Here is a 13,492-nt window from a genome sequence, read left to right as displayed (position 1 = left end):
CAACTACATCAGCGTTCTCCATTCAGTTCCACAAAATGCGTTTCTAAGGAAATATATAAGAGTGCTCTTTATATCACGGAATGTTTTAATGTATCCCAGCATCGGAGTAAATAGAACAGGTCTCAGTTAATGGAGCAGGTCCTTTTAACACAAAGGATTTCAATAATAAAAAAAAATAAAAGTTGATATGTCATCGGCTGGAGAGAAAGAAATGTGCACATAAACACAGAAACAGGGCAAACCTAATTATGAGATTCTTTTTTTGCAGCCCAGGGTCAATAACTGTGGTATTAGGAAAAGGGTAATAGGGCTGGCTGCTGATGGGTTTTAAGCTCCCAGAGACTAGAATGTCCCACTTGAAATGCAAACAGAGTTGAATGATGTTGCGCTATCCCCACCGTGCCCCACGTTCTGAAAAGAAAAGTATTCATTTCAGAGCGGTGACCCCATCAGGAGAGATGCATCAGGAATTGTATAACCACAACAAAAGAGAATCAGTAGTGGCTTTCGCTCAGGTGGTGTCACCCACTTTGTATGGACGTGTGGGTTTTTCAATTGCTTTTCCTAATGGAAAAATAACACTCAAATGCGAGAACACCAATGCGCACGCGCGCACACAACACGCACTTGCAAAGCTGCCCTTCCTAAGTCCCTAAGACCCTAACTTGGTAAGTAAACAGCGGAGAGATCGTTTTCATAACAAGCTTAGTGGTGAACTTCCCCTTAAGCTACAAAAGATGGTCTTTCTCTGACCGTAAATTACACGACGTAATTGCCAAGTGGAGAACGGCCCCCCAATTCTTAAACTGGCACCCAGGAAGACAGGTGCTCAGGTAAGATGAGAAACCGCCCCAGTAGGGTCCCATCACACATTTAACTTAAACCCTGACTTCTGAAACTCACTACCTCCTACACAGATCCAACATCTCAGTTAATCCCCCGGCAACAAGCCAGTCCAGTAAGACGTCATCACAGTTTCAGACACTTCATGCTGAAACCCAATGGCATACACCACACGGCCAAGCGGGGACCTCTGAGAATTCCTCACCAGAAATTGCTGTTTGTTGTCAAAGCAGCCCGGATGGACGGACTGCGTTTTTTCTTTCCTTCCTTTCCCTCAATGGTCCTCAAACATGTTATGCCTGAGAATTTCTGCTCAGAGTTGTAGACACTGTTCATACTCTAATGATGGATTTGTAGAATTTTCAAAGATAATTTTGACTACTGCTGGCTTTGGAAACACATCCCCCACTCAAGATTTGGTCCCCCTGTGGTGTAAGAGAGGACCCCAGGTTAAAAGACATCAGAGCGAACACCTGCCAGCTCAAAGCCCCCATCTTTGTCTCACCAGAGCTCTCACCTGTAAAGCGGAGGTGGCATTAGATGATCCTTACAGGTGAAGATGGCAATTCCACAAATTTGAATCTAGCAAGGGGGTAGGGGGAGCTGGAACTTTTTTTAGATAAGGAAGTTTCTTTTATGAGGAAAAGAACGATGAAGTTTGCTTTTATGCTGCTTAGCCCACCGCCATCCAAACTCAATACCCACTGGATTCTTCCATTGTTGACACATCCCCAAAACACCATCAGGAACGAAACCTCCAGATTGCATGCCCCTTCCTTCATTCTTAAAGATTTGGGGGCTGGTTTTGAAAGTCCTTTCAACTCAAGGTGAGCTTAAAGGAAGCTTAAAATAAGGAGACTCACTTCTGCTGTTCAGTTGGTCATTCAACAAACACTACGGATCTGCTAGGCACCTTGTGCAAAGGAGAAGATGACTTATCAGCTGGGCAAACAGCGTCCTTATTAGCTGAGATCATTGCCACGGAGGAAAGACCACGAAAAATGAATTCATTCACAATGGGGACCAAAATTTCACAGTAAACAGTGGAAAATTAAGGACTTGGAGAATTTATCTTGAAAAGCCATGAAACCTAATGTTGTGAAAATAAGCAGATGAACCCACAAAAATGAAAGTAAAACAAACTTCCAGTCTGTGGGTTATAATGACAAGCTATGAGCTAATTGTTAACATCAACAAAGGTTAATCGAATGTTGATGGGGGCAGAGTACATTTTTACACCAAACTATAGGGTAGAACAATGGGCTATTCTTCACTTCTACATTTACTTGCAGAGCAAGGTCATCCAGAAAGACTTTTTCCCATCCAAAAAATATTCTAGACTTTCCTCAATTTCTCTAAGGGCTTCTCTTAAGTTTTTGATGTTCCCGTCACTCTCTGGAATTAGCCTCACCAGTTTTCTCTTATTCATTTGTTACCTGATTCTGCCAATGGGAATGAACCAACCCAATGGTCACTCCCATCAATCTCATTAAATTCAATGTCTTGAGCATGATTTGGGGTTTCACTTGGCAATCAGTTTACATGACATTGTGAAAGTCAATCTGAAGGGCAGGGATGGAAAGTAATGGTAAGGAGAGACGGAGAGAGACAAAGAGAAGCATTTGAATGGGGTCTAAATGTATCAGCAGTCAGTTTAGTAGGAACTGTTCTCATCCTGTGACAGTCACTGCCTCCCCAGCCGACCTCCGACTGGGAGGTGAATCCCGTGAAGAACGTCTGGATTATGAGGACTGTCCTCAAGGGGAGGTTTGCTCTCCTGGGGATATTCAACCACTCGATATCTAAGAACCATTTTTTACCAGTCCCTTCAGTGAGGCAGCTCAAGTGTCTGAGATTAAGTCCACCTAACTCCACACCTCAGCCCTGATCTGGAAGTGACCCTGGGTGAGTAAGGACGTTCTTTGAAATAGGAACAACCCTGCAGTTCTTAGTCACATTCAGCCTGGGGGGCCTGGTAAGTCAACGATACTTGATGTCTCCAAAGAAACTTCCAGCTCCCTCCACACCTTTGCTGGGAACTTGGATGGGATGAACCACTGAATTAAGGTTTTAAAAAAGTTCACTCAACATCACTAATCATTAGAGAAATACAGATCAAAACTACAATGAGATATCACCTCACACCAGTCAGAATGGCCATCAGCAAAAAGTCTACAAATAACAAATGCTGGAGAGGGTGTGGAGAAAAGGGAACCCTCCTACACTGTTGGTGGGAATGTAAACTGGTGCAGCCACTACGGAGAACAGTATGGAGGTTCCTTTAAAAACTAATAATAGAGCTACCATTTGATCCTGCAATCCCACTCCTGGGCATACATCCGGAGAAAACCATGGTTCGAAAGGATACATACACCCCAGTGTTCATTGCTGCACTATTTACAATAGCCAAGACATGGAAGCAACCTAAATGTCAGATTGACATTGACAGATGAATGGATAAAGAAGATGTGGTGTATATATACAATGGAATACTATTTTTTTACTCAGCCATAAAAAAATAATGAAATAGTGTCATTTGCAGCAACATGAGACCTAGACATTATCATACTAAGTGAAGTAAGTCAAAAAGAGAAAGACAAATACCATATGATATCACTTATATGTGGAATCTAAAATATGACACAAATGAACTTATCCACGAAACAGAAACAGACTCACAAACATAGAGAACAGACTTGTGGTTGCCAACGGGGAGAGTGGGTGGAGGAGGGATGGATTAAGAGTTTGGGATTAGCAGATGCAACTATTATACATAGGGTGGATAAACAACAAGGTGCTACTGTATAGCACAGGGAACTATATTCAATATCCTGGGATAAACCATAATGGAAAAGAATATGAAAAAGAATATATATATGTATATATATAAAGAATATATATATGTACATATATAAAGAATATATATATGTATAACTGAGTCACTTTGCTGTACAGCGTAATTAACACAACATTGTAATTCAAGATACTTCAATAAAAAATTTTAAAATAAAATAAATAAAAGGCATGTGACATTCATAACAAACAAAAGAATAAAATAATGCCATTTGCAGCAACATGGATGGACCTGGAGATTATCATACTAAGTGAAGTAGGTCAGACAAAGAAAGGCAAGTATTATATGATATCGCTTATATGTGGAAGCTAAAAAAATACAATGAACTTATTTACAAAACAGAAACAGACTCACAGACATAGAAAACAAACTTATGGTTACCAAATGGGAAAGGTCGGGGGGAGGGATAAATTGGGAGTTTGGGATTGACATAGACACACTACTATATTTAAAACAGGTAACCAGGGCTTCCCTGGTGGTGCAGTGGTTGAGAATCTGCCTGCCAATGCAGGGGACACGGGTTCGAGCCCTGGTCTGGGAAGATCACACATGCCGCGGAGCAACTAGGCCCGTGAGCCACAACTACTGAGCCTGCACGTCTGGAGCCTGTGCTCCGCAACAAGAGAGACCGCGACAGTGAGGCCCATGCACTGCGATGAAGAGTGGCCCCCGCTCGCCACAACTAGAGAAAGCCCTCGCACAGAAACGAAGACCCAACACAGCCAAAAATAAATAAATAAATTAATTAATTAAATTAAATTAAATTAAAAAAAAAAAAACAGGTAACCAACAGGGACCTACTGTATAGCACAGGGAACTCTGCTCAATATTCTGTAATAACCTAAATGGGAAAAGAATTTGAAAAAGAATAGATATATATATATGTAAAACTGAATCACTTGCTGTACACCTGATACTAACACAACATTGTAAATCAGCTATAGTCCAATATAACATAAAAATTTTTTAAAAAGAAAAAAATTAAATTCGGTGGTGTTGGAAAGTCAAGAAAATAAAAATTAAAAAAATGAAAAGGTTCAGTTCTAAGGAGAGTCTCAAAGATCCCAATCACCATAAAATCTTATAAATTAGGTCTCCATCCTTCATAACTCCTCTGGCCTTCTGCATGCAGGTGACTTCACTACCAAGCCATCTGTTAATTCGAATGATTAGTACCAAGCTATCGGACTAGTTGAAAGAAGAGGGAAATTAAGCATCCTTTTAAAAGATATTTTTTAAAAACACCTTCTCTCTAATCTTCATAAATTATTGACAGGAAGTTTCTCCAAAAATAAAGAGGAGAAAGAATCCGTTACAATATCTTATTTCGGCCCCTGGACACAAGTATTCCTGTCCATTTATTTGAAAATGTTTTGCTGATTCTAATTGGCCTTCAAGGATCAGGACCAAAGGTTTTCCCTACCTTCGAATTGGGAAATTCCCCTGCAAAGGTTATTCTCAATTTCTTTGTTGGGTTTCATCAAGTTCCCCCAAGTTACAACCCCTCAGGTCACCCGAAACAAATCACCCTATCATTGTCCTGCTGTGGAAACCAGGTCTTCCCCCCACAAAAATATACACGTTTGCATGCACTCATGTGCACACACACACACACACACACACACACCGTGAGGTCAGCCCCCTCACTGAGCAGCCAGCTCTGATCTCTCCAACCAGGACCTGCCAGGTCAAAGGAGACAAGAAATTTGTTTGTAAATGGTGGGCGACCAAGGCCCATCTTTAGGTTCCTTTGAAGTTACAGCACTATGTCTTCAAACACCCAACACTCTGAGTGCCTGTCACTCTGCTGTGAAACATTGGCTTTGGGAGATGGTGGCAATAAACTTCCCAAGCTCCTTTGATTTCCAGGTGGTATTTATTTTAATGCAGTCTACCACCTACCCCCAACCCGATGGTGTCCATAACAGCCCGTCCACCCCGGGCTTGCTGGTTTACCCAACCCGCCATCCCTGTTCCCTCTCTGACACTTCAATAAGGAATGGGGGTGAGGGGGTGATTAATATTCCCCGGGCCAATGCTTAGACCACACCCCACAGGCTCACACCTGCCCTGAGTGGACATTGTGGCGGGAGGGAGCCCTTTGAAAATGGGCACCAGTGACCCAGACCTCTGACTCAACTGGCTGTTCCAATAACAAACATGAGAGTGCAGACATTTGTCACCACCCTGGGCTGTTGCTGCAACATTATTACCTACATGGGGGGAGGGGCGCTAGGTTCCCAGGGGGATTTGCATTACATTTGGCCTCTCAATCTTAGCTCCACATTTAGATTTTGTTTCTGATTGTTTTTCTGTTTGGGGCTGGTTTTATCCCCCATTCACTGGAGCCCGCAGTTTGCTCTCAGGATTTTGGTAGGAAAGGCTGATGTTGAGATCAGAAGTGTACAGAAGTGGGATTCTCCCACCGTGGAGGGAGCAGGGCCATTCCCTGAGGCCGAGAGAAGCTTGTAAAGGAAAGACGGTGTGGAGAGGACCATGAAAGATCAGAGGCTTTCCAGCTGGCCTCTCTGCTGGCACGGGGGCCCCAGGGGCACCATGAGCACACGGGCACACATGTAAATTAGGAAGAGGCAACCACTTCCACTGAAGGATGTGTGGAAAGCTGTCCCCCACCCCCTTGGGAGAAGGAGGAAGGAGCTCCTTGCTTTGGGCTGACAGCCCCACAGTCAGAGCAAAAGGCTGGACCAACCAGTGGTGGCTGGATTTCAGCCCCTATGGGCACCATCCACATAGCCATACTCAGAGGCCCTGCCCGCCCCCTATCCAGCCGGCCACAGGCCTTCTTCCCAAAGAGAAGCGAATAGGGCCCCTGACCCAACACACCCGTCTCACGATCGAAGCTGCCTGTGGTCACTTGGACAAGACTCCCCACAAGTGTGAACACATCCTGCTGGGTGGTGGGCTGGGTGATCCCGTTTTAATGAATACATACTGATTTAAGCTTATAATAGAACCTTCCTGCCAAAACTGTTTGCACACCCTAAGAGTACAGATGATGGGCATTATTGTAAATTGAGTGTTCATGGGTGCTGCTGCCTTTTTCACTTAGGAACACATTTTAAGGTCCCTTCTGTCGGTTCCCAGATAGAGGGAAAGTTGTTGAAGTGGTTAGTGGTTGAATCATGCCTCCCCCTCCAAGTCCTAAGCCACAGAACCTGTGACTGTGACCTTACTTGGAAAAAGGTATTTGCACATGAAATGAAGAATCTCAAAATAAGATCATCCTGGATTTAGGGCGAGCCCTAAATTCAACGGCAAGTGTCCTTATAAGAGAAAGATAGAGGGAGATTTGACCCACAGAAACACAGGAGAGAAGCCCTGTGAAGATGAAGGCAGAGATTGGAGTGATGCGGCCACAAGCCAAGGATGCCTTGAGTCCCCAGGGAAGCTGAGAGGCAGGGAAGGATCCTCCCCTAGAGGCTTCGGAGAGACAGCAAGACTCCTGGCCTCCAGCACTGGGAGAGAATACACCTTGAACCAAGGTGTTTTACACCTTGGACCAAGTTTGTGGCAATTTCTTCGGCTGCCATAGGCAATTTTCTTCCCCAGTCCAGAAAGCCTCTGTTCTATTCTCCCTACACCTGAATTTCCAGAAGAAGCTGTCTCTCCCCCGAGAAAACTCCCCCTCTGGGCTCTTCCTCCAGCCCTGAGCTTGTCCTCCACTAAACAACAGGCACCCTGGTTACCACGTGCTCCACACTCGGCACTCAGCATACGCCAGATCTTAACGCACGTGTTTATGCTCAGGAGATAATTACAATCAACATTTATCACCTGCCTTGGAGTCTGCAAATTCCCTGCCGCACACGAGCTCGCTCCATCCTCACACTGAGCCGTTGGGTGGGCAAGACCTCCATCAACGGCCTCGCTGTACAGACAGAAGATTCTCAGGAGGGAGCTCACTGACCCGCCAGTGTCATTCCCCACGTGATTTGAGCAAAGGATGGACAGCAAGCCTGTCTGTCTGTCTTCACCCTGAACCACGCTTATCCAGAGCAGGGATTGTCGTCTTTTCCCTTTCAGTTTCTAGCATGGAGCTTAGCAATGGAAACATGGAAGCTGATGTGAGTTTCCAGGAGCAGCTTGATTCAGCTCTATTTATGGTGCTGGGAAGAGAGCTGGTGGGAAAGTACTGCCTTTAGGGAGAACTGACAGAGTTCTGGTGGGTTCTGGTGGGTTCTGCTGTGGAGGTGGAATCGCCCATGAACACCCCAATGGGCAGTTCCATTGGCTGTATCTACTTGACCGGAAGGAAAGCAGTGGAGTTCAAGGTGATGAGCCACAGAAAATGAAGAAAGGGCAAAGCCGGGTGCCCCGATTGCATTTTTGTCTACACCCGCTCAGCCTCCCCCCACGAGGTCTTAACCCTTGACGTTCCATAAAAAGACAGTGCTTTTCCTTCCACAACTGGCCATCCAGTTGACCAAATACCTACCTTGATTTAAACTCTCACTGAGAAAAAGACTCATCCTCGTCCTTGCCTGCCTACCAGAGAGGGCGTCGGGGTTGGAGGTGGGGGGTCGAGGGGCAGCATGGAAGCGCCATCTGCCCGCAGGGGGCGCTGGAGTCACACAGAGGTAGAGGAGGAGGCGCCCCAGCCAACTGTCTCCAGGGACCAAAACCGCAGCCAACAAGCGCAGCCCAGGGTCAGCCCTTGAGCCAAACAGACAGCAATCAGCCACAAAAGGATGGTAATTCAGTCACCACTGGCCAGATGGGACCGGCCACCTTCTCAAATATGGTCTCCATCTTCCCCAGTCAACACATTGCCAGCAAGGCTAAGGCTGCGCTCATGACTGCCAGGCAGAGGGGAGGAAGGGAGGGAAATTGTGGTCCAGAGAAGTTACGCGATTTGCCCTCGCTGCCCAGTGATTGCACCTTAAAATAGCCCTTTTCCAGGAAGCAGCCTCCATTAGTTCATCCTTTGTTTGTTTCCGAGAATGATGAAGAGGGCCCCTCTTACTACCTCCCGTGGAAGCGTGTTCCCTGCAGCTCTCGCATCATAACTCCTCCTTATTCTTCTATCTCACATTCATTCAAAAGCCCATCCACTGACCCATTTTAGCCTCACAATGGCCCTGTGGAAAGAATCCAGTGAACTTCCTCTTTCATGATGGGGAAAAGTAGAGGCACCCAGAGTTCCGATTCAGGTTTTCCAGGTCCTGGAGGGAATCTGTACTTGGACAGGGCTGGGCACCCGTGGCCAGTACTTGAGGACGTTTGTTGTCTTCTCAATATTGGATTCTCAGTATTCTCACCCAGGACCCTCTCCCCTAGTTTAGGGTCTCGACTGTCCCACAGAGGTGACACTTTTGTCATCATCCCACATGCGTCCGTCTCCCTGCTGGACTTCAGGCTCTGGACAGCAAGGATGGCTGCTCTGCTCGTTTCACATCCCAGCAGCCTGGTACCCGGTTTGGATTCACCCCCAAGGAGAGCCTTACCTGCTGTTTCTGAAGAAGCCTGCCCGCAGGTCCTGCGTGGGGCCGGCCCCTCGGCTGGGGGTGAGCGGCCGTCTTTTCTCAGCACCCAGTGTGGCTTCCTCAGTCTACTGGCTCTCAGCTGGAAACGGCTTTGCAAGAAATTCCCTTTGTACCTGGGGGACAAGAAGCACACGTGCAGTGATTAGCCTTGAGAGTGTGTCCGGGAGCTCACAGACACGAAAATCCAAGACAGGATGCTCGGAGGATAAAATCCAGGTCCGTGTGGGAAGCCTGGGAGAACACAGGGACGTGAGGTCCAGGCAGCTCATCAGCTGTCAGCAACCCCTCTTCCCTCCAATCCTTATTCTCCCGCCAGGACGTGGAGATGACAACAGGACGCAACTCAGGCGGCCGTTGTAGGGATGAAATGAGATGGCGCCTAGAAAACGCTTCCCACACCACTTAGCACAACAAGCGCTTAATAAAGGTCAGTTGCTGTAATTAAATACTGAATTATATGGTCTTGACTACTTACTAAACAGGCTGTCCAGTAGAACTTTCCACAGTGATGGGCGTCTTCTATAACCTGCATGGACCAATACGGTAGCCACTAACCACAAGCAGCTCTAGAGTGAGTGAAATGTAGTTCATGTGTCCGAGAAACTGAGCTTCACATTCAATTTCATTTTAATGAGTTTAAAGAGCCACTGGTGGCTAGTGGTTCCCGTTATTGGACAGGTCAGGCCCAGAGCGTCTCCTCTGAAAAAACGGGCATCACACATGCTGCCCCTAGAGAAGCTCTTCCAGATCATCTGGTCTATGTAAAATGGATAGCTAGTGGGAAGCAGCCGCATAGCACAGGGAGACCAGCTTGGTACTTTGTGACCACCTAGAGAGGTGGGATAGGGAGGGTGGGAGGGAGACGCAAGAGGGAGGGGATATAGGGATATATGTATATATATAGCTGATTCACTTTGTTATACAGCAGAAACTAACACACCATCGTAAAGCAATTATACTCCAATAAAGATGTTAATAAATAAATAAAAGGAGAAATAAACATTCAAAAATAATAATAATAATAATCTCTAAAACAGAGCCTTCACATCCCAGGGGGAGGGCATGACAGGGCAGAGAAAGAAAATAGTGAGCTTCTCAACATCACTAACTATTAGAGGAATGCTAATCAAAACTACAATGAGGTACCACCTCACACCATCAGAATGCCATCATTGAAAAGTCTACAGTGGGAGGGGCAAGATGGCAGAAGAGTAAGACGCGGAGATCACCTTCCTTCCCACAGATACAGTAGAAACACATCTACACGTGGAACTGCTCCTACAGAACACCCACTGAACGCTGGCAGAAGACGTCAGACCTCCCACAAGGCAAGAAACTCCCCACGTACTTGGGCAGGGCAAAAGAAAAAAGAAATAACAGAGACAAAAGAATAGGGACGGGACCTGCACCAGTGGGAGGGAGCCGTGAAGGAGGAAAGGTTTCCACACACTAGGAAGCCCCTTCGCGGGCGGAGACTGCGGGTGGCGGAGGGGGAAGCTTCGGAGCCGCGGAGGAGAGCGCGGCCACAGGGGTGCGGAGGGCAAAGCGGAGAGACTCCCGCACGGAGGAGCGGCACCGAGCAGCACTCACCAGCCCGAGAGGCTTGTCTGCTCAGCCGCCGGGGCGGGCGGGGCTGGGAGCTGAGGCTCGGGCTTCGGTGCTAGCCGGGAGGGAGTCCGGGAAAAAGTCTGCAGCTGCCGAAGAGGCAAGAGACTTTTTCTTGCCTCTTTGTTTTGCGGCGCGCAAGGAGAGGGGATTCAGAGCGCCGCCTAAACGAACTCCAGAGACTGGCGCGAGCCGCGGCTAACAGCGCGGACCCCAGAGACGGGCGTGAGACGCTAAGGCTGCTACAGCCGCCACCAAGAAGCCTCTATGCGAGCACAGGTCACTGTCCACACCGCCCCTCCCGGGAGCCGGTGCAGCTCGCTGCTGCCGGGCTTCCGTGGTCCGGGGACAACTTCCCCGGGAGAACGCACGGCACGCCTCGGGCTGCTGCAACGTCACGACGCCTCTGACGCCGCAGGCTCGCCCCGCCTCCTCCGTACCGCTCCCTCCCCCCCCCGCCTGAGTGAGCCAGAGCCCCCGAAGCAGCTGCGCCTTTAACCCCGTCCTGTCTGGGCGGGGAACAGACGCCCTCAGGCGACCTACATGCAGAGGCGGGTCCAAATCCAAAGCTGAACCCCGGGAGCTGTACGAACAAAGAAGAGAAAGGGAAATCTCTCCCAGCAGCCTCAGGAGCAGCGGATTAAAGCTCCACAAACACCTTGATGTGCCTGCATCTGTTGAACACCTGAATAGACAACGAATCAGCCCAAATTCAAGAGGTGGACTTTGGGAGCAGAATATATTAATTTTTCCCCTTTTCCTTTTTTTGTGAGTGGATATGTGTATGCTTCTCGGTGAGATTTTGTCTGTATAGCTTTGCTTTCACCATTAGTCCTAGGGTTAGGTCCGTCCGTTTTTTTGTTTGTTTTTTTTTTTACTTAAAAAAATTTTTTTTCCCTAATAAATGTTTTCTTAATAATTTTTTCCTTATTTTCTATTTTTAGAAATTAAAAAAAAATTTTTAATAAGTTTTTTCATATTTTTTATTTTAAAAAAATTAAAAATTTTTTTCTTAATAAATTTTTTCTTAATTTTTTTCTTATTTTTTATTATAAAAAATTAATAAATCTATCTTTAAAAATTAAAAAAAAATTTTTTCTGAATACATTTACTCTTAATAATTTTATTTTCTTATTTTTTATTATAATAGCTTTATTTTATTTTATTTTATCCTCTTTCTTTCTTTCTTTCTATTTTTTTCTCCCTTATACTCTGAGCTGTGTGGATGAAAGGGTCTTGGTGCTCCAGCCAGGCATCAGGGCTGTGCCTCTGAGGTGGGAGAGCCAACTTCAGGACACTGGTCCACAAGAGACCTCCCAGCTCCACGTAATACCAAACGGTGAAAATCTCTCAGAGATCTCCATCTCAACATCAAGACCCAGCTTCACTCAACGACCAGCAAGCTACAGTGCTGGACACCCTATGCCAAACAACTAGCTAGACAGGAACACAACCCCATCCATTAGCAGAGAGGCTGCCTAAAATCATAATAAGGCCACAGACACCCCAAAACACACCACCAGACGTGGACGTGCCCACCAGAAAGACAAGATCCAACCTCATCCACCAGAACACAGGCACTAGTCCCCTCCACCAGGAAGCCTACACAACCCACTGAACCAACCTTAGCCACTGGGGACAGATACCAAAAACAACGGGAACTACGAACCTGCAGCCTGTGAAAAGGAGACCCCAAACACAGTAAGATAAGCAAAATGAGAAGACAAAAACACACAGCAGGTGAAGGAGCAGGGTCAAAACACACCAGACCTAACAAATGAAGAGGAAATAGGCAATCTACCTGAAAAAGAATTCAGAATAATGATAGTAAAGATGATCCAAAATCTTGGAAATAGAATAGACAAAATGCAAGAAACATTTAACAAGGGTGTAGAAGAACTAAAGAGGAACCAAGCAACGATGAAAAACACAATAAATGAAATTAAAAATACTCTAGACGGGATCAATAGCAGAATAACTGAGGCAGAAGAACGGATAAGTGACCTGGAAGATAAAATAGTGGAAATAACTACTGCAGAGCAGAATAAAGAAAAAAGAATGAAAAGAACTGAGGACAGTCTCAGAGACTTCTGGGACAACATTAAACACACCAACATTCGAATTATAGGGGTCCCAGAAGAAGAAGAGAAAAAGAAAGGGACTGAGAAAATATTTGAAGAGATTATAGTTGAAAACTTCCCTAATATGGGGAAGGAAATAGTTAATCAACTCCTGGAAGCACAGAGAGTCCCATACAGGAAAACTCCAAGGAGAAACATGCCAAGATACATATTAATCAAACTATCAAAAATTAAATATAAAGAAAACATATTAAAAGCAGCAAGGGAAAAACAACAAATAACACACAAGGGAATCCCCATAAGGTTAACAGCTGATCTTTCAGCAGAAACTCTGCAAGCCAGAAGGGAGTGGCAGGATATACTTAAAGTGATGAAGGAGAAAAACCTACAACCAAGGTTACTCTACCCAGCAAGGATCTCATTCAGATTTGATGGAGAAATTAAAACCTTTACAGACAAGCAAAAGCTGAGAGAGTTCAGCACCACCAAACCAGCTTTACAACAAATGCTAAAGGAACTTCTCTAGGCAAGAAACACAAGAGAAGGAAAACACCTACAACAACAAACCCAAAACATTTAAGAAAATGGGAATAGGAACATACATA

The 13,492-nt window shown here is 45.8% G+C and overlaps 1 protein-coding gene across 1 annotated transcript in view; it reads right to left on the bottom strand.

The window, feature by feature from the left end:
* The window catches only part of ZNF831 (zinc finger protein 831), a 79,256-nt gene that overhangs the window by 41,840 nt on the left and 23,924 nt on the right, over window positions 1-13,492 (bottom strand). The window contains exon 3 of the mRNA XM_057529797.1: window positions 9,163-9,314. Within this exon, the coding sequence (XP_057385780.1) occupies window positions 9,163-9,314 (152 nt within the window). The remainder of the gene's footprint in view (window positions 1-9,162; window positions 9,315-13,492) is intronic.

The sequence above is a fragment of the Balaenoptera acutorostrata genome, chromosome 15 (assembly GCF_949987535.1).
Source record: "Balaenoptera acutorostrata chromosome 15, mBalAcu1.1, whole genome shotgun sequence".
Taxonomy (NCBI): Eukaryota; Metazoa; Chordata; class Mammalia; order Artiodactyla; family Balaenopteridae; genus Balaenoptera; species Balaenoptera acutorostrata.
This window is presented reverse-complemented; position numbering and strand designations above follow the sequence as displayed.